The 22,421-nt window shown below is 44.1% G+C and overlaps 1 protein-coding gene across 3 annotated transcripts in view; it reads right to left on the reverse strand.

The window, feature by feature from the left end:
- The window catches only part of LOC108878425 (tetratricopeptide repeat protein 28), a 157,368-nt gene that overhangs the window by 20,867 nt on the left and 114,080 nt on the right, over positions 1-22,421 (reverse strand). For all 3 annotated transcript variants that reach the window (XM_018669105.2, XM_018669106.2, XM_018669107.2), the window contains 4 exons: positions 13,903-14,410; positions 4,203-4,999; positions 3,524-4,068; positions 1,740-2,263 (listed from right to left, as the gene is read on the reverse strand). In XM_018669105.2, the coding sequence (XP_018524621.1) occupies positions 1,740-2,263; positions 3,524-4,068; positions 4,203-4,999; positions 13,903-14,410 (2,374 nt within the window). The remainder of the gene's footprint in view (positions 1-1,739; positions 2,264-3,523; positions 4,069-4,202; positions 5,000-13,902; positions 14,411-22,421) is intronic.

The raw sequence follows: 22,421 nt of genomic DNA on the forward strand, positions 1-22,421 counted from the left end.
TATACATTTAACAAAAATATATCACTCAACTAAATTTTCTCCATGAGGGTATAAATATATATATATATATATATTTTTTTTAATTTTCAATATGTCTATTTCTATTTATTCCAGGTTCACATATCTAATGCAGTTCTGATGTTTCTAACATGCACTGATTTGGAAGCACATTTGCCTTTGAAGGTTAATATTGTTATTCCATTAGCTGTTGTTCCATAAACCAAGCATGGAGAAACAGTAATACCTCCATTAGTCGCTACAATGATGGCATTGATTTAATGACACTATTGTGTAAATCGTTGAAAAGTGCATCTTGGTGTGAAATGCCTCTTGTGTTCATGATTGAGACATCGCTGTGCAATGTCCTTTAATGTAAAATTGCAGGAAGATAACTCGAGGAGTAGAGTGAACACTTGAAGTGACAAAAATCACGTCTGCCTATCAGCAGTTAATTGGTATCTGTGCACGTCTTCCACTACCACCTTATCATTCTGTATTATTACTGTGAAACACAGAATAACCATCAGACACACACACACGCATAAGCAGTACACATATGAATACACACGCACTGAGTTGGTCACATGGTCACATGTTGTCAACAATATCTGCGCTAGTTTAGAGCTGCCTTTCTATCCCTCCTTCCAATTAATCTTTTTCAGGAAACAAAAACAAAAAACAAGCAGTGCAGCATGAAGAATGAAAAAAAACAAATACAAAACTAGCAGTAGGAGTAGGAAAAAAATAGAAAAACTGAAGGGAAAAAACCCTGCCAACTTTTCGGTCTGGGTAGGTTGGCCAGAAATAATTGGCTGTCAACGGTAGTGAAGGCGCTGTTCTTTTTCACAGCCAGACTGAGGAACAATACAAGGACAGTGCAGGGGACAACAGGAGGACAGGGTGGAGACAGAATGGCCTGTCGCCTTTGTTTCCATTAAAGCTCAACAAGCAGGCCTGCAGAGGGTGTGTGGGTCACTGCAGGTTCGGCTAAGTCTAATACACGGGACGGAGGAGAGATAGAGGAGATGTATTCCTGTTCTCTTGCATTCACTCCTTGCTGGGTGAAATATACCACTGTCCTCTCACACGAGCGGCAATTTTCTCAGAATCAAACAGGGTTTTGGGTCGTAACACAGTGGGTGTGCCTGCAATGCTGGTGGCATGGACATTCAGCTCACATCCGTGGATGCTTCCACTTATCACATCCTAGGTGACAAACGCCTCCTGCACTGTCATTGACATAATGAATTTCTGAGGGGCCAAGCTGCAGGTTTTTATTTCATCATAATCTGTGGGGGACAATGAAGCGTGAGAGGCAGGAGTCTGTCAGCAACCGTGTGAAAAGATCCTTTGGCAGCTCACTGCAAAGAACCCTCTGAGAAAAGTAGATATAGAGGTGTGAAGAACAGCTAGCAGTAAACAGGAAAAATGCCTTGGCGTGCATTCTGATAGGTTTGCACAGACATACACACACAAATGCTGGTATACCTTTACAGCACAGAAGACAACACAGACGCATAATGCGCACACAAAATCCCCCTGTGCACTTATAACACATAAGCACAGAAGCCCAAACAACACACACAGGCACGCACACATGCACACGCCCTAATAAAAACGTGGCAAAGGCTTAGCAACAAATAGGCTCCGAATTTCATATTCATGAATTCACAAACTCTAAGCCTATCAGCTCAGGCAACAAAGGCAATCCTCTCTCCTGTTCCCCCTGACTCACTCACCTTCCTGCAGGTACATGACAGCCTGTGAGTAGTTTTGCAGTGCGTGGTGTGTTCTCCCCAGGCTGCCATAGGCCAGTGTCTTGGCAGCCAAGTCATTAGTCTGAGCCGCCACACTTAGGTGCTGTTCTTGGAATACGACCGCCCGCTCGTAGTTTCCTAGCGACTCATAGGTAAGGCCCAGGTTGCCGTAGGCACGCGCCTGGCGTGAGGGGCTGCCTGCTTCCTCCGCGATCTCCAGGTCACTTTGGTGGCATCGCAGGGCCGTCTCATACTCTCCCATAGCTTGATATACAACACCCAAACCGCAGCTGGCGTCTCCCTCCAGTAGTCTGTCCTGGGTGTCGCGGGCGATGGCCAGCTGACGCTCCAGACAAGAGATGGCTTGCTCGTAATTACCCAGTTGGCTGTGGAGAGCGCCCAGTTCACCGTAGGCCTGAGCTTTACCTCCACACTCCCCAAGCTCGTGAGCCACCACTAGCCGCTTCTCAAAACACACCAGTGACTGCTGTAGGTTTCCCATGGCCCTGCAGATGAAGACAGAAAACCGATGAGTGTCAGAGTGAAGCAGATTAGGAGTGAGATATGTGAGATAACAACCCAACAAGACAACCTAAAAGAAAATCTGTCATTGGCATTTTCTGTTCATTTGTACAAATACTGCCCACAACACTGAAAATAAATCTATTTATCTCTCTGCTTATATCGAGGGGGGAAACTATGGTCTTTATTCACAAAGATACAAGGCATGAACAATGGAATACATTAATTTGTAAAAAAATTCAGTTTTGTTGTAAATGAATTGCAAATAGATGCCCAGCACGGTGCTGATAGCTGCTGCGGTAGACAGAATGAAGTGTGTGTGAAAGGCTATATGAGAAATATTTGATGCCAGGACATGAAATTTCAAATTTAGGCTGTTTTTGAGTGGTAACACTGTTAACCATCCTCTAATACGACGTGGGTCATCCGTCACAGGATCCCTGCTTCCATCCTCTTGTGTATGTGTTGACAGAGCACCATTCATCCTATCTCGACACTTTATTTGCCTTCACAGCTTTTCCAACAGGCTTTATTCAAATTCTCAGGCACACCAACAATTGGCGGATGCCAGTTCAAATGGAGCATTAAAAGAATAAAAGCCTTCAGCTTAATTAATGTTGTGTGATAATGCATGTGCTTGACTGAGAGCTGTTGGAAGACGAGAAAGGTTCGCGTGTGATGCCTATTATTCCCCTCTGAACTCATGCATGGCTAATACTGCTGTGTGTGATTGCTGTGGTGCCATGCTGATGACGCACAATAAGAAGAAAATCATCTCTAAAATGAGGATTTCAACAAGCCTTTCGTGTTTTATTTTGCCATGTCGTCTCCCAGGATGCTATCAACTCCCTTTGACGTGGAAGGAGAAATAGAAGGGAGAAGAGACACAAGATGTAAGAGGTTGCCTTGAAATAGCTGTGCTTCCCCCCAGTTTCAGACGTCTGCGTGCCAAAGCCTCTTTGCATACAGATAAGGGCTAGGGCCACTAGACTGCTGCTGAGACAGCTAGCACCAGGCTCACATCCAAGCCTTGCTCACCAGCAAGGTGTCTCTAAACTATGGCGGTCCTCGATAGTGAGCGTGAGGAGAAAAATAATATGCAGAGTAGGATTACTGTGATTATTAGTAATACCTATACAATTATGTGCTGCTGGGAAATTGATACTGGTGCGCTACTGTATAAAGCCTGAGAGGTTTTTTTAGCAGTGTGAAATAGTGAATTTGACACATAATGCCAGACTTACCTGTGTCCATTGCCTAAGCCTCTATAGGCCTTCTCCTGGTCCTGCATGCGGTTGAGGCTCTGGGCCACTGACAGATACTGGTCATAATACTTGATGGCTTCCTCAAAGTCTCCCAGGGCCTCGTAACAGTCTCCCAGGTTTCCATAGGCCCTGCCCCTGTCCATTACTGCTTCGTTGCCACTCAGTTGTTGTAAAGTGGCCAGCTGTTGCTCAAGGTAGCCGATAGCTTCCTCCATCACCCCTACATTCATTTTAGTGATGCCCATGTTTCCGTACACCTGGGCCTCCACGACAGGATCTTTGAGCCTCCGACCTAGCTCCAGCTGCTCTTCATAGCTCTTGAAGGCCATGGCGTACTTCCCCAGGGCCATGTAGACAGCTGCCAGGTGGCCGTGGGCTTTGCACTCTCCTGACACGTCGCCCAGCTCTTGGTACACCTCCAGCTCCTGGGTGTGGTAGCCCAGAGCTTTGTCATATTTCTGCACAAGTCTGTATGTGGCCCCGAGGGCGGCATAGGCACAGGCCTCCATCCTACGCTCCTTAACCTGAAACAAGAAAGAATTTCACAATATCCGCATGAGGGGCATGGGTGAATGATATAGAAATTACATTCTACATGACATTTCCTATTTATATGATGAATTGTTCTAGCAAACACATTCACTATGTGTGGCCATACCTGGTGAGCTAAGGCCAGTTGCTGCTCATAAAACTGAATGGCTCCGGCCACATCCTTTTTACAGACAAATATGTCTCCCAGGTTCCCCAGAGCTCTGAAGCGAGCCTGTGCATTGTTTAAAGACTGGGCCAGTGACAGCAGGTACTTCTGACACTCCTCTGCCTTAGTGAAGTCTCCTAGGGCCTTGAATGCCAAACCAAGGTTACAGTATGCCTTGGCCTGACTCAGTTTATCATGGAGGTCCTTGGCCAGAGCTAGGTCCTGCTCATAGTATTTGACGGCATCCTGATAGTTGCCCAGACAGTAGTGGGCATAACCCAGATTGTGACAAACTTTCCCTTCACTCTCCATGTCTTGGAGGTCAGGGGACAGCCGGAGGTACTGCTCGTAGTAGGGCACGGCCTGAGGGAACTCTCCTCGAGAGCAGTGGAAGTTGCCGAGGTTGCCCAGAGCCCGCGCCTCGCTCTGGACATCTCTGAGCTCACGAGCTATGTTGAGGTGGTTCTGGTAATGCTGCAGAGCACGGTCATGGGCTCCCAGGGCTTGGTAAGCCACAGCCAGGTTGCCATGGGTGGAAGCCTGCGAGGCCCGGTCATTGACCTCCATGGAGATCTGCAGCTCCTGGCGGTGATAGCGAACAGCCTGATCAAAGGCTCCCAGGGCATTGTAGGCATTACCCATGTTCCCATAGGCCCGGCCCTGAGCAGCGTAGTCATTCAGCTCCTGAGCGATGGCCAGGTGTGTTTTGTGGAGTTTCAGTGCAGTCTCATAGTCCCCCTTCATCTGGTGGATGATGCCTGTAGAGAGAGGAGAGAGAGCAAGAGGATGAAGTTAAAGACCCATTCAGGGAAAAATTGTAATTGAGTAAAATTCAAGTGCCTTGTCAGCCCTCCATGTACAAAACAAGTCATTTGGTTGTTAAAATATGCTCTCTGAGCCATCTGTTCTCTGCTTACACAACACACTCTCCCACAAAATTATGGTAATCAAAATGTAGTGCCATCAAACAGAGTTATTATAACACCAAAATAGAATCTTTTGAGTGTCTAAGCTGTCTTTGATGATTGTCTTAGAGGGATTTTACCAAAATCAACAACTTTTCCACAGGGTTGGAAATAGTTATGAGAGGACAAGGAAAAAAGAAAGACAAAGGAAGCAAAAGTGGGGGAGACTGTGAAGTGCTGATGGAAAGCTCCGCAAACAACTTTAGAAAAATGAGATAAGTGTGGAGAAACAATAAATAATGGAGAACCCAGTGCATTGAGCGTATTATCTCTGATAAAATACCATCCTCTGAAAAATAATAGCTTTACCCCACAGCCATCTGGCACACGAGCATACAAACTCACACATACATACACACAACATCCAAACAAATGTGCACTCACACCCACATTCTTATACACACTGACAAATACACAACAGAGAGTAAAGAGACATCACAGCATATCTACCGCATCTCTCCTCCTTCACTCTGAGACTCACTACTAATCTCTGGGTCTCTCCTTTTGCATTGTCAACCCGCTTTCAATGATAATAATTGCACCGATAATATTAAAGCTCACTGAGAGGGAAGACAGGGTGGCTGCAGGCTGGTGGATGGAGACAAAGAAATCAGCTGCAAGGCAAATAACTCAGTTCTTCATCCACCATACAGGCTGGCCATCACTGCTTTGCTGCATCAGCATGGAGACTAATAGGCTACTAGGACTGGGGTACAGCCAGCGATGGGACACCAGGGATGGAAACAGCTCTGGAGCCAGAGTGGGTGGGAACCAGGGACGGAGAGGGGCCCTGTGGCTTGTGGTGAGTATGTGATGGTGCCGCCGGGATTAGTTACCGCCATGTGTGTTTTCCCATTTATTTCATCCGAAACCTGCCACATTATGGGCCTGAACACAAGCTACATAAACAGTGGGCCTGAAACTAAACAGACGGCTCAAACGACTGCAGATGTAATACGGTGATGTCGATATACATTCAAGCGTTGGCTCAATTAGAGGCAGCACATTATGCCAATGAGATTGGAAAAAGCTCTGCCTTATCTACAGTATGAGCCACTGTGCATGTGCATGTTACTTTGACACATTACCAGTTATGTATAACACACATACAGTGCATACATAGTATACTTTTCTAGGTTGGTGGACATGGAATAATTTCACCTCACATCAAGTCTAAAAATTGAGATTAGTTTTAAACTAACCCTGCTTGAATTGGGTGTCTGAAAATTAAACAAAGAAAAATAACCCTACAGTTTTTTTTCCTGCAGACAGATTGGATTTTGCTGAGAAAACATCATCAAAGATCCTCTGCCTGCTTAATGCAGACCATGATTCAGCATGCAGTAGAGACCAGCTGACAAATAAAACCTGATTTGCTGTTTGTTTGCTTGCTTGTGTTCAGGGATGAAAGTGATACAACCTGAACTGACCTTGTAATCATCAGGTCAGTGCCCTGAGGGATTGGTATGCTAGACGTACACCAACAGAAGCAGTGCTGCCAAATGATACAGGAAGAATTCAGACTGTAAATGACATAACTTCACAATGGGTGAAATCCATGTGGTTCTTTGGACTGTGTTCAGTACAAATACAGTAAAAGTGTTATTTTCTCAAGCCAAAAAAATGAATGAGGCATAGATGATTATGGCTTTTAGTTTTTAAGACTCCACTGGCACAGACATCTCCTACACCTTGGACAAACCCCTTGTCTTTTCCTTTCCTGGGAGTCTTTCCTCAAAGAGGAAGCACGTTAAGATTCACAGCAGGCTAGTTGGAAGAGCACTGACAACTCGCAGCCACAAAGTCACTCCCAAGGTTATGCTTTTCCCAATGGGGGCTGATCCTACTGAAGATATAATGCCTACTGATGTATTACCAGCAAACATGTTCCATGCTGCAGGCTAAAAATGGATCTGGGGCCCGGCGATGGACGGAGGGGTAGAGGAGACAGCCGGGACAGAGGCTGGGTTGTATGGCTAGGTTTGAGGTTGGGCTTGGAAGCTGCAGTCAAAATTGCCATAAGCCTTAGGCTATGCCTAGAGCCACACTTGAAGCAAGAAAATATTTTCTGTGCCCCCCCATATGGTAAGAGGATTATGGAACCCTCTGGGAATAGTATCCAGCAGGATAGTAAATAAAACCATACCAAACATGCTGTTAAATACAACAGGAACACAAAAATTGGGAATTAGTAAGGTGTCTAGCTGAAATTGTGGCATGTTATCCAAATCAAAAAGACCTCAACAATTCAAACCTCATTCAATTTAACCTCCAATTTTAACAACACTGTAGCTCTGCGGTGCGTACTAAATGCACTTGTCTGTAACGTTTTAAATAATATGGCTCAATTATTTTTCTTTTGCACACAGCTGGCGACAAAGACAGTGAAAAACCAGGATAAAGCACACACCACATCATTCAGATACTTTTATACAGGGCCCTATCCATCCAGAGCCCTATCCATCCCCCCATAACCAAAGACATTAAAAGCATGGCAATGTGTTGTCACTTTTCATTACACAGCTGGCTGTACATAGAGGGATATGCTGCCGTGATGACTTTGAGGGATGGTGTCGTGTTCTGAGTAAATCACTGTGTCTTTCTTCCAGGAGCTATGGAGGTCCAGAGCACTGCTGCCTACAGTTAGCTAAGAGGATTTTACCAACAATGGTGCTGCTGCTGCGACTGGGCTGGCGTGATACTAGAAATAGAGTAGAGATGACCAGCCTGAGCCTAAAATAATGAGCTGGGTGTGTTTCTCATTTATATTTTAGAATGAGGTCATCATTATAATTTACATCCATGTTTAAGAAGTAAAAACTGGAGCAGGATGCTGGAATTGTGGTGATTGTGGACATTCTGATGCTAATTTGAGTCTAAACTGAAGGAGATTGGCACGTGTGGAATATTAAAATAGGGAGTGTCAATCTTGAAGGAAATTCCAAAGATGTTTGATGGTATTCACAAAACAATTTATCCTACCAGAACTAACATAAGCAGTGGTACCACCTTTTGCTCAAAGAAATTAGTTGAGGGTCATTACTAATGGATGCAATGTCTCTGACTGAGAAACAAATATTGTGTCACACTACATTGTGGTGTTTTGGTGAGTACACACTGAAAGACTGAGTTATATGGTCGTACAATATAAAACAGTGTCTGTAAAGATCTGTTGGGGGAAGTAGTGAGCTGAGGCAGACACTGAGATCCTCCTGGGGTCTGCAGGAGTAGGGAGGAGGCGGAGCTGGGGGGGTCTGGGCTTAAGATACCAAATCCTCACTCGCAGACATAGACGTCTCCTACAGTCTGACTGACAGGAAGAAGGAGGATAAAAAAAAGCACTCAGTATGGATATATGGGTGCGTCCTGAGTGGGTGTTGAAACACACAGAGAGCGTGTTGCACTTGTCCTCCTGCAGCACCAGCTGAGCCACTTTCCTCTCTGCTCCTGCTTGCCCCAACACCCCCCCACCCTTCAGCTCGCTACACCAACTGTCGCTGCACCGTCCACACGCTGATTCCTCCAACCACTTAAACCAACAATGTTCAGTCTAAATGTCTCAACTCAACTTTTTTTTTTTTTTTTTGCACTGCACAAGCGTCTCTCCGTTTAGGAACAGATCACGTTTCGTGCTGAATTTGCAGATGTGCTGAAAAAAAAGGGGGGGGGCACAGTTGCTTAATGCAGAAGAATGCCACAGCTCTTTTGTTTCATTTAATAGCTCTGCAGTGAGTAGAATAATAACTGCAGACGGAGAGCTAAACTTCAGTGTAAGCACAAGGACGAGGGAGAGCGTGTTTCGCAGGGCCTCTAGTCCAGTTTCTGGCATGGTCCTCTGTCAGGAGATTGAAGGGGGCCACGCTGGGGGAGGCAGGGAGCGTCTGCTGCTTTTCCAGCAAACAGAAATTTGGGGCCTGGCTACAAAGATCAGCTAGCTAGCACAAGATCTCTCCAGGAGGGAGAAGTAAGACTGTCATCCTAATAATCCCACTGCCACTTCACTTTTCCAACCATTGTTCCCTTTGCCCCCCTCTCTCCTCTTGCAGGCCTGTTAATATTTACTCAAAGTACTTACCCCGCCATTAACGGATAGTTGAAGATGTCACCCATCTCTGATAAATGCACTTTTTATGTATTTGTTTGGCTCTTTCTCTGTCTTCCTCCTCACACTCATCCTGTCTGGGCCATTAGGCTCACTAAATTCCTCTGTAAATTCAGCACTCTCCTGCTCCCTTTCCTGGTCAGACTAATAATATATCTACAATCACTGCTGTTTCCAAAGGCTTAGGTACAAGACTGAATAATCTCTATGCATTGTGGCCCCAGGCAAGTCTGGCCCCTGTCTTTAGTTTGTTCCTGCTGTGGGCAGTCTGAGAACAGTATTGAAAAAGTGCAGTATATATGTTAGCACAAGCATTGTTGTTATAGCGATGATAATAATGATGATAATGATGATGCAGTGTTGGTTAAATCATGTCATGATAAGGGATATTTATCATACCTGCTAATTATTTGATTACTTTGCCTATTTATATGTCAGTCACTTAACAGCTACTCTAACATAATGCCTCTCATAATCAGATGCTTAAGAGCTCCTGATCTCAGGGTCAGTGTTACTGTATTTCAAATGACAACGAATAAAGCCAATTAAAAACACACAAATTGTGAAGCTTAATCCACTGATGTGACATTGTTACTGTCAGACATGTTAGAAAACCTGGTAATCAGATGTCTGGACAAAGCAGATTTTCATCACTGATTTTCTGGAATGTAAGATTCCAGCGCTCGTTCTCACATGACCTGTAAATGGAAAAAGCTGTAATTGCAAAAGGGGTTTATTATAAAAGGTCTGAAACTAATTCAACACAGAAGTTAGGTCCTGGGTTTTTTTTTTTTTTTTTTTTTTTTCAGAGACCAGCGATGAGATTTGAATAGAGAGCATTGCAGTGCACATTGTCTGATTCTGTGTTGTTTTGTGAACTCTTCTTCTTCTTCTTCCTGTTGTTTTCCTCTCTCTGTTGCTTAGTTTCTGTGAACATCAACAGAAAGCATTCCCTAGGGATGCCGGATAAAAAAAAGGGGGATAGAAAAAAAAGCTTAATTAGGACTTTTACTTCCAGCCTTTGCGACTGATGGAGCCAACATTTCAAGTGACTTTTTTGAGACATATGGTCAAAATGAGGAGGTGTGAATGGAGCGAAAGGGAGCCCAAGGAAGACCAGGCTACAACACAAACGCTTCCAAACAAACTTATTTCAAGTCTCTTTGAAGTGAAATGCAAAGGGAAAATAATACACTTTAGATTCTGTTTCATGAATACCAGAAATGTGAACTACATGGGAACCCACCACTTCAGTCCTCTCTCCGATATTAAATATTGCTGACTAGGGGGTAAGTTAGCCAATTAATGAATAATAAATGGGGCTGGAATGCAACATTTTCATATCCTTTATAGGTCAGAGTGTGCTGAGCCAGGGCTGCTGGTACCGCTGGGCATCATGGTTAGATATTAAAGCGTGGTGATCTCTATACAACTGTACCTCACAGCCATGTCAGCTGCTGCTCCACCCACACTACACGCAACATTAACAACAAGCTGAGAGGGCATAATAAAAGTTTGTTCTTTCCCGTTTCTGCAACTTCTTCTTCCCATCTCTCGCACAGTGGTTTTTGCTTTTATCGCTGCTCGTTAATCTTCACTCGATCATCCTTCCCCTCTTTGTGTGCGGCATAAAGGCGGCTTTTTATTTTTTGAAGTCTGAAACAACATCCTGTTAGTTTTAGCCCATATCTTCTTGCGCTAAGCAGGCTTGCGGGTGTTGATGACGGAATAACAACGCATGCCCCACTGCCGCAAACAAAAACAACAACAACAACAACAACAATGGGGCAATTACAGACTGATGCTTCACAACCTCCACTTCATTCTCTGTTATCTTCATTATTCAGCTCCTCTTGAATCAGCTATTAAAGGTAATTAAGCGATTCATCAAGTCAGTTTCAATTACTGGGAGCTTGACAGCTGCAGATTACAATCAGTATGGGGTGAGGGGAGAGATGGAGAGAGTGAGAGAGGGAGGCGTCAAAAAGTGAAAAGAGGAGAGGAAGAAAACAGACAAGAAGTACCAGCAGAGCGGGCAGCACTGAGATAAGCAGCGAGCTCTCCTGGGTGTCAAGTGGTACTGTATCCACACGATGGTCTGGCGTCTCCACGGAGCAACGGGCTCCATCGCTACCACCCACTCATTTAGCTTCTGCTCTGTCATTAGCTGGAGGTCTCTGACACTGTATCAACTACACTATCATTACTCTGTCATGGACTGAAATACTGTAACGTTGCAACTAATAAGGCCCCGGCCATCGTAATGGCAATCATGCAACAGATGAGAATAAATTTGCTGCCTGACATATAGCGACCACTTAAAATGAAGGTCTCATGTAATGTAGCACTGTAAAATGTTCTCACTAGAGCCCCTAATTTATGACAACCAGTTACCAACTCACTTCTAAAATCAGGTGTGTGCTGGAGCTAAGAACAACACAGGATGTGTGACTATTAGGGCCGGTCAAAGGACGACTTCAATTTATGTTTGGCTGATTAACCCCACTCTCTGCCTGCACACTTTTACACATTAGGTTAAAGAATAATTCATCTGGGAGAAACTATTATACCTTTTAGGTGTCCATTAGAGTCAGGTTTACTACTATCTTGATGGCTATCATAAGTCATCCGGCAAAGGTTGTAACTGCTGGACTAAATACAGGGACACCTTTAAACCCTAAGGTTCCTTTTATCATTATATTAGCAGACTTCACAAGGTTACTGCGGTTATAATTTCATTTCAGTAGGATTTGGCTGTGAAACACTGGTTTCGTAAAGAGGATAATAATTACATTTTAAGTTTCAATCAAGAGACCTGGCTGTATATTTAATTTCCCCCATCTCATTTTTATTTATCCTCACACCACTTTTCATTTCAAGATGTGATTAAGTCCAAGCCAGTGTGAAGGTGAGAGCAGAGCAGATTAATGTGGAGACATTTCCCAGGAAAAATTATACATTTTTTATAGGGTTTATTTACACTCTGACAGTGTGCGTTATATGTTGGCATTCCATCACCATGCATAACATCTTGAATGATTCTTGGCTCTAACATGCGCCCTCTTCTTCCCTGGGTCCCAGGGAAACTGCAGAAGCCCTGCACCTTATGCTCACATAATCAACTGGGTACTGTTCAATGTAGAACATAATGCAACCCCTAACTACGGTGTCTAAATACAACTTTACATAAAATAGTGATGATACAGTGGTATACCGCTGGCCTCTGCATTAAAGTAACAAAACACCCAGGTTTTGCTAACCATAATCATAATCATCTATGAAAACAACAATAAGTAAACAGCTCTTTTAAATGAAGACAAACAAAAGAATGCAGCCAGCAGCACAGTGAAAACACCAGCATGAAATGTAACCTCCTATAATGTACCCTGCAAAAAATAAAAGGGCAAGCAGGACTTTATATTTGCAGCATAATCAGCAAGAACACACAGAGAACACTGTTATTTAACAGTTATATTCAGTCTCATCGTCTCATCACACCTTCCTAGTTCAGTCTAACTGTAGCCTGCTAAATCCAGTGTAGCTAAAATAACACAATCCCATTTTGAAGCAAACAATCAGTTCACCTACTTCCAGTCTGCAAGATTCCTTACTATCTAACTACCAGGTGCTTCCTTATCTCTGAGGATGTGCTAAGACATACAGTAGATTTATAATATGTGCTGCTGGACACTAACCTTCACATTGTCCAATTCCACAAGGGTCAAAGCACAATCTTAAAGGAAGACATTCATCCACCACATACTGCACATGCTATGAGTGGATTTTGATTTGAGGAGGTGAGATGACACCCAGATCCCTGTAGCAGGGACTACAGTATTTTGGGGGATCTCACAAATCAACCGTGTGGAGAACACAAATACCAACGTCAACTGTGTGTCCCTATCAGTTTCACTCCAATGATCAATTCTCACACTGAAACATAGACAGAACTGACTGATAATGTTCAACTAGCACACTGAGACCATGTTCAGACCAACAATAGAGAGCTCCAGCAAAAAAGGGAAAAGAAAGGGATGTGTGCAAAAAAAAGGTGAACATGACTTAACCCAACCAGCAAGGTGCTAGCCTTGGCCAATCAAATGCACATTCTAGGGTGCACATTCTAGGTAGATTATTTAGTATCACTGACAGCATGACTCTACACCACAGTCCAGTGTTTTGGTGTCTGAAAAATTATGAATGTATTACTCAAACTGGGCTTCTTTGATTTCACTTAACTAGCAACTGAACCAACACCCACTCTAATGCAGCCTCTGGTGTTCTTTCGTAACACAGTACTATTTTTGGTCGGAAACTTTATATTCAAATTCACCTCATCATAATTCAGCAATATTGTGTTTTCTAATACCATAGAGATATTTAGGGATTTAGACATTAGATTGAAAACTACTACTAATCATTTCCTCAAATTTCAGATAGCTCAGATAATAGATATATAGTATCATTTAGCATGTTCAAATTTAAGTGTAGAGAGCACATTATCTACCAGGAACATATGGAAGATACTGAAGTGTTATTACTTCTTAACAGTGAGGTTGTTTTATAACCTGTCTTCCCTGTTTTGCATACGTACCCAGATTGGAGGAGGCCCTTCCCTCTGCGGCTCTGTCCTTCAAACCCTCAGCTATAGACAGCTGCTGTTCGTGGTACTGCTTGGCCCTCTCCAAGTCCTGCATGCAGCGGGCAGCATGACCCAGCCCTGCGTAGGCTCTCATCTCAATGGACTTCTCCTCCAGCTCTTGGGCAAGCTCCAGAACATGAGTGTGGTAGGACATGGCCTTGTCAAAATTACGGTGATAGTGGTAGGCACTGCCCAGGTTACTGTAGGCCCGAGCTTCCTCTCGTTTATTTTCCAGGGCCTTGGCAATGCCCAGGTGCTGCTCGTGGCATTGGACGGCATTGTCAAAGTCTCCCATGGCGATGTAGACAGCCCCCATGTTTCCCAGCTCGCGAGCCTCAGACAGCTGATCCTTGGACTGCTTGGCCAGCAGGACGCACTGCTTGTGGCTGGCTAGGGCATTTGGATAGTCCCCTATGGCTGTATATACGTGGCCCAAGCTGCTCAGCGCCATTGAAGCAGCCTATGAATTAAGAGAAAGAGAGAAATAGACAGCAAGTCAGAAAACGGCAAGGTAGTACACTTTAAATCTCAAAAAGCCCCATTAATTATACCCACATTCCATCAACAGTTTGTAATTTTGTTGCCTTTGCATCACAGATTCATTTAAACATCCCTTTAGCTAGAAGTACTGTACATCAAATGTTAAAAAAAGAAAGAAAAAAAGATCTAAATTCCCAAATCTCTTAGGAGGCTTACAGCTCAGAGACCAAACAACAAACAAAACCTGATTTGATTCTGTCTTTGCTAAGTAAGGAGGGGGGTAAAGTCTGATGCAGATCAGCACAGCAGCAGGCTCGCTTTAAAGCCATCAGTTTGCCCACTGCAATCACGCTTCATGGCGCGCCACCACCAACGGAACAAAGACACTGCTAATCAGGAGGGAGAGGAGAGGGGTTTTAGCTTCACACCAGAGCTGCGGGGGGCCAACCGGCTGACTAACGGGCTCGCTGCTGGCAAGACCCCTCAAGCTCAAAAACATAGAGAACAATATTCTGCGTATTCTCATCTACTCTACCTTCCATTTTCTCAAGCGGTGTCCACCTGTGAAAATAAAACCACAGAGCGACGTCTACAAATGCAAATGGAGAGGTTTAGCGGTGAAATGGAGAGGTTTCAGAAAACGCAGTCATGACCTCCTATGTGACACATTCACTGCAAGCTTATTAACTGTTTATACAGAGGGTAAACAGCTGGGAATTGGGGTCAGCTGTCTTTGTGTGAACAGATGTTCAATTAATCATGCAGGGCCAACTAATAAAGCATCTCCTTCCTGAGGTCCCACTCTGCATCCCTTCAGCCAGGAAGGAGGGCGAATGCAGGCCAGAAGAGAGGACAGACACCCTGACAGTGAAGGCCACAGTGCTGCCCATCTTGGCTAGCTTAGAGCCTCAGCAGCAGGGATGACCTGGGGTCATCTTGGAGGGTGGGTGGAGGAGCAAAGTCAAAAGTCAGCTACGGTGAAGGATGAACTACTCAATGTACTTTCTGCTGTAATGAAAACATAGCCATATTTGCACTATGAGCCCCATCGTCTTGAAATTTGCATAGACATTATTCCACAAATACATCAAGATGTAATTTGAAGAAGTGTGCCCACAGAGAGAAGGAGATATTTTTACTTTGCTTGGGTACCACATAATGAAAATATTGAACCCTTTGAATAAATGAAAAGCAAAGCACGTTGTTGAGAAAAAAATCAATACAACAGAACGCTCCCATAGATGCTTATAAAGACAAACACTTTTCTTTGAATCTTTCATACTTTCTTTTTCTAAATACACACATACACCCCACCTACCTATCTTTCCTTCATTTCACATAGCTGCTGATGCCTGGAACCAATTACCTGCTGACATAAGGACTTCCAGCAGTTTGCTCAAGTTTAAAGACTCGACAAGGCATTATACGGGCCCAGGGAGGCAATTACCCTCCGTCACAACTGTTGCTGTTTCATGTTCCCAGATAGCCTATCTAGGGCTGCTCAATTACATGTGCCTTTTGAAGCTTTGCTCCATCTCCCCGACTCAAACTTCCACTTTTCTGAGCAGAAAACAGAGAGGATTCCTCATCCCTGTCTGTCTCCAACAGAGTGCAGTGGGAGACACAGGGAGAGTAAGCGAGAGGGGTGTGGGGGCGTGGGTGTGTGTGTGTGTGTGTGTGTGCAATCTTTCTCCAGTTGAGATGAGTTGTTCTTGTGATCAGTGTCCCTCTAAAGTGAGACTGCAACGCTGCATTTTCTTCTCAGATGGAAGCCAAGATAGGCAGATAATGAGGAGCCAGCCTTGCCAGTCAGAGAGGATGCACTGTGTTTGGCTCGGGGACAGACACTGGGACCATATCTCTCTCACTTTTGACTGCAGCCCTCACCCACCACTGCTCATTTTGACTCCCCAGCAGTATCGCAATATAACATTCTGTCTGGGAGAGAAATGATTGCCCGAAATACATAATTTCTGCCAAATTGACTTCATTCTAATTTGATTCCATTTCTCTTCTGCACTTATCTTTGCTCACTCCCTGTTCTAACTCTCTCTCCCCCACTTCTCTCAATCCATCTGCAGAGTCCGATCTGATTGTGTTTACAGAGTCCAGCCCTTCTCCGGATGTGTGCTGATTTGATTAATCCCAACGCCGTCCTTTATAAACTGTTGATAAACCGCTGGCTCTTATCAGCAAACACATTTTGCACCAAGGGTCTCCTAATGAAAGGTAAACTAGTTCTGCTTAGGATAGAGGAGAAAAAGAGACAGCAGGGGAGGCCTGAGATGACATGTTAATCAGAAATTCTTGGCTCTAACAACATTATTCCATTTCTTTCCACTGACAAGGACAGTGGTTTAGGATTTCTTGCTGATTCTCCTCTATCAGCCTCTTCCACTAAGTATGTTTATATTCTGCAGCACATTAGAGAAATGGCTGCTTTCATGGCACATGCTAGAGGTAATGTATTGTACTTAGCATAATTAGCCCCTTATGTCATGCAGTGGAGCTGCTCTTGATGGCTAGGCTTGGTGGTATGCTAGTTTTGTGACTCTGAGCCCCTGGTGTGTGTTTTATTTCTTGCCCTAGAACAGCAACATGCTGCCCACCACTTCACTGCTGTGTTGAGCTATGTGCTCATGCCTCACCTTGCAGCTGTGCGAATATATGCCTTTGAACATCCTCCTTATTTCACTTTAGAGTTATGAGCTCTGATATACTCAAAACAGCCAAGGCTATCATCACAATCTGGCAGAGGTTATGAGGCAAGCCTGGTTGTCATGGAGATGTAAACAGTTTGATTATGGCCTACCAGGACTAGTAGAAGAGACGACCACGATTACACTCATAAACACGGGTGTGCGGAACCTCCTTCTAAGTGGACATGAACAGGCAAACAAAGACATAGGCAAGTGTATAAACAAACATCCACTGCTCTGACATCAAGCACCTTCATACAAAAATTCCTGCCTGATGGTTTTTCAACTGCACTTGCACGTTATATTTTGTTAGAGTTACACTTTCAAATTTAAGCTTGACAGAAATCGCTGAGGTCTGTGAGTCTACACTTACAACCTGGTAATATCCAGTGTTAAGATGTAATTTTCATAGTACACATGAGTATACACATTCTGTGATTATAACAGCAAAATTAAAGTGAGATCATTCAAGATAAATCAACAGTATTTCTGATATAACCACTGGGGCTGAGAAAGAAAGGGAGCAATATTAGATGAGGGAGCATGACAGAGAGCGAAAAGGCCGGCTTGGGGTGTGTAAGGTGTTAAAGAGCCCACAGTTTGCCCTCTGTCCAGACAGCATGTCCTACAGAGGAGCCACTACTTCAGTATAGTGCTGTTAATGGGATTATACGGGACATGAGAGCAGTCACTCTCTCTTGACAATGGGGGATGAAGAGCAGGTTTGATGCTATTACCACAGAGATGGGAACAACGACAACACCCACTGTACCAGTACAAGACATTGCTTGCATGAATGCAGACACATGCACCAATTCACTGACTAAAATTAAGAAATGCATGATGGTACATTTCTATGTAATACCTCAATTATCTTGGTTAAAAACACAAATATTGAAGAGTCGTATTAAAATTCACAGTATGAATGAATTCAAAAGAAGCAAAAAATGCCCAAGGTGATATATTCAGATTGCTTCTTTGGTCTGACCAACTGTCAGCAACTCCATATAAATTTTATTTATTTATTTATTTTTAGTACAACACAATCTAAACAACAACAACCTAATATGACTAAAGCAGTTAATCAAACACTTTGTTAATCAAACAGTCATCCACATTGTTTTCTGTTGACTGACTAATTAAATAATCAACTGTGTCGGCACCAAAAATGACTTAAATTGATAAAATACAGTTTGTGTGTCCAAAAGCTACATAGAGTATTTATTGAGTGTACGCTGCTACGTAATGCCTGGGTTGAACATCAGAGAAACAAACACAACACTGTGTGAACACAACACACTGTGATATCAATCACTTCGAATAGATGACTCATGTGACTGAAAACACTCCAGCCCTCCATACAAACACTACACACTCACACACACACACGCCATGGATGTATTCCATTGCGCGCGCACACACACACACACACACACACACACACAAACAGCTGTCTAATTAAAAGGCAGTGCAGAGGGAAGGTGAGGAGGACCATGCACCAGTGTTTCCCTTAACGAGCTGGGCTCAGGCAGCAACAGGAGCTGGCTGGCAGGGAACAGAACCGCATGCTGGAAGGGAGATGGGCGCGGGGGGAGAGCAGAGTGGGAGGAGGGGTGGTGGTGGTGATGGGAGTGGGAGGGGGGCAGATAAAAGGCTACGGGAGAGATTGTGTTTGAAGGATGAGAGAAGAGAACACCGGAGACATCCCCAGGGCGAGGATGTCTTTAGATCTGAATTCACCTGCAGAGATGCATTTTGACAAAAAAGGAAACATCTCAACTGTAATAAACTCAGAGACGGAGCAGACCAGTCAGAGACGCACTCAAAGGAGCTTGAATGATGCTTTTCTAAAGGTGCATGTTCTTGTCTGGGTGTGTATGTGCAAGAAAACATGTATGCGTAAATGAGAGCAAAAAGGGGTGGAGGGTAGGGGGGCGGGGGTGGGGAGTGTAGAGGAGGCATCCTGGCGATGTCAGTGTGGAGGCTGGGGGGGCGGGGATGGATATGATAAAATATTCAGCTGGTTTTATGGGTGTATACTCCATTCTCTTTTCTCGCTCGGTGTTTGCACACAGATATGGATCCTATGGGAGCCACCATTAGATCGGCCAAATGACTGCCTCTCTGCCATATCAAAACCTTCTGTTTTTTTGAGCAGGCAAATGCTGTGCTCTGCCAAGCGAGGGCAGGTACAGCTGTGCCTGATTGCTCTCTTTCATACACGCACACACAATACACAGGCATACATGAACACACAAATATGCACACGCACACACACACAGACACATACACAGAAGGATTCAGTAGTCCACAGTGGCTGATAAGCCCAGCACAGACCAAGTTGAATTCAACTTTGCTTCCTCTGGAGCCAAATTACAGACCCCTTTCTCTCTACCTTTCCAACTTTTGAAATAATATACATGAAACTCAGGACTCTGTTGTTTCCAGAATCACAAATCAATGCAAAACAGGCTGTGTCCTCAACTGGAGCTTATTTTAGAAAGGGTATTTTTATTTGTTTCAGAAGAAAACAAATACAGATACCCTAAGTTACCCGGCTGTTAACCAATTTCATTAATCAATGATCAGAGCTAATCAGATCTATTAACAGTGATGAGATACCACTGGAGTCACTTGTTTTTCTGTGACCTGTGTGACCTCCAGCTTGTAGATAAATGACGCCAGAGAGCCTGTAGCTTGATAATTCCTTTAGCCTTCACAGGACACGTTCACAAAGGATTGATTGTCACTAAAGGTCAAGCCAGGGGTAAGGGCACTCGTGACAGCTCCTACACTGTCTGTCAAGACTGTCTGCTCCTCAAATGGTCACACACTCGCACATGCACGCATACTGTACAATCAGAAACACGTAGACACATAAAACACCCATGCAGCATCACATGAAGTGAACTAACGATACAGGCAAGCCACAGCGCAGGGAATTCTTTTGCTTGTGAAAATTCCCCCCTTTTCTGAGCTGTGGGTAGTCTGTGCAGTGGTGCCAGGCAAATGGTGGATCATTTGTGGTTACTCCAGAGACCCAGTATATATCCACTCACACATCCTTACACAGAGACACAAAGTAAAACATAAATATACCAAATGTGTCCCAGAGCTTTGTGGATTCTGTTTATGTGTGTGTGTGTGCACCTCTGTGTGTGGCCACATTATTGCATATGCATGTATTTGTGCGTTTACACTGAGGCATCTATGCTCTAGTATGTGCTTGTGTGTTTGTTTGAGGCTATACTGAGTGAGTTGGTGGCAAACAGGCTGCCGAGAGGAAGAAACACGAGAGGCACAGAGTAAAATTGGATCTGACAGTCTCTATTGGTGTTGGTGGAAAATTTGACTGTTCCCTTCAAGTGGTGTGGGGTTTTGATATTTCAAGCCCCCCCTCCCTGTCAATATGCTAGACAAAAACAGGTTTACAGAAGTGGCCAAATGTTAAGTGAGGAAAACAGAGGGAGGGTGGCATAGTAACTGAGCTGGAGCCTGGCTCCACCTTTCCAGCCCCCACAGCCTCTACCTCAGTCCCAGCGCCTGTCCCTTGTGACAGGATGTCAGCATTGTTCAAATGGAAAAACAGCCCTCCTGCCTTCTGATATAAACACATGAATCTAAAGTCTGGTTGAGGAGGAAATTGAAGAGGTGGCACACAGGGGAAGTGGGGCACTGTGAATGAATCTTAATGTACTCTAAATCAGAGCAAAGCCTTGAAGGGCTGCACGGGGCTGCTGTTTATTTCTGTACTAAAGTCAAATCTCCATGGGCATAGCTGTGTGATGCCTGCTGGTGCTAGGAATCAATTCTTGAGAGACCTTGTGGTGACAGAAGGGGAAATCACAGTGGTGTTTGAAAGTCATTCCGGGGGGGGGGGGGTTTGAGGTGAACATCAAGGTTCGCCACTTTGCAAGGCCTCAAACTAGGGTCAAAGCAGAGAGAGATGCTGTCTAGAGTGAGAGACAGCACTTCTTTAAACACTAATAGGGATTAGGGACAGTTAAAATACAGAGATCTACGGTTTATGCAGGTGGCATGAGCAACACACTGAGACTCTACAGTTGGATTAAAAGAGATGAAACTTCTAATGATACAACGTCATTTTCAAAGACTATCCATTAAAAGATAATTAGCTGTTGTTATGGCTTCCTGCTGGGTCTGAGGACACAGTGCCAAATATAGCATAGCTCACAGGCCCCCACTTGCATCTGAGAGCGTTCAGCAGGAAGTCGGCCAGTCAATCCAAGGACGCGGGAGTCGAGGGTTATTCAAGGGCGTTTTGGAGGCCCAGGGATGGGAGGCATTGTCCCTGTCAGCCCACACAGCTGGACAAATCAGGTCTGACACATAGGGCTGCACAGTCCAACCAATTTCAATGGTACAGGAAAAAATCAGGAGAGGAGAGGAGAGGAGAGAAGAGATAAGAGAACACAGGTTAAGGACTGAGGACCCAGATCAATATGAGCTAGCCAGAGCTGTTGCCTGGAGCAGCCTGACACAATGAAAGAAATGAAGAGTGACAACCAAATGTCCAGACTCTCAGCACCTCACAGTTCTCTTTGAGAGTGGAGACAGAGCTTTTGTGCTGCTCTCCTCTGATCTATCTGTAGCAGCAGGTAACTCATGCCTAATGGGTTTGGACCACATCAGATTTCTGTGAAATAGAAGGATGCATGGCTGCTTTCAATTGCTTTGTTTTTTCAAGTGTGTTTTTCTTTTGTGATATGAAAAGGTGACATTCACAATATTACTGTGAATCTAAAGTAGATCCATGTTGAAAGTAGTAAGGAGGGCGATTTTGTATAAAAAACAAGTTCCAAGTCTTGATAACTTGGCTGAATCTATTGTTTATATCATCTGCCTTTGTCATAGTCTCACTTCTTTCTTTCAATGCCCAAAAATATCTAGCATTGCAAATCTTTACAATAATTCCCACCCACCTCAGCTCAGTATCAGGTCAACAGTGGTGAAACAGAGGTAATGTTGCTCTTCTAGTTCCTGGTTAACAAACTAAATGAGCGACAGCCACAGGCCAGAAGGCTCAAGCCCCCCTGTGTTTTTCCTTCAATTATGAATTAGAAACAGTTGTTCTCCTGTGAGTGCACTGGATAAATAAACAGTTTGACTGTTTAGATACACCCATGACAGCCTTTGTACTCTACATGAGAGAAGGAAACAAAATCTGTACAACATCCAATTTCCATCAAGATACCTACAGCTACACTAATGAGTAGCTGCACAGTGACTTTTAAATTTACAGTGGATCAAGTGACCGCGTGTGAAAGGCAT

The sequence above is a fragment of the Lates calcarifer genome, linkage group LG13 (assembly GCF_001640805.2).
Source record: "Lates calcarifer isolate ASB-BC8 linkage group LG13, TLL_Latcal_v3, whole genome shotgun sequence".
Classification (NCBI taxonomy): domain Eukaryota; kingdom Metazoa; phylum Chordata; class Actinopteri; family Centropomidae; genus Lates; species Lates calcarifer.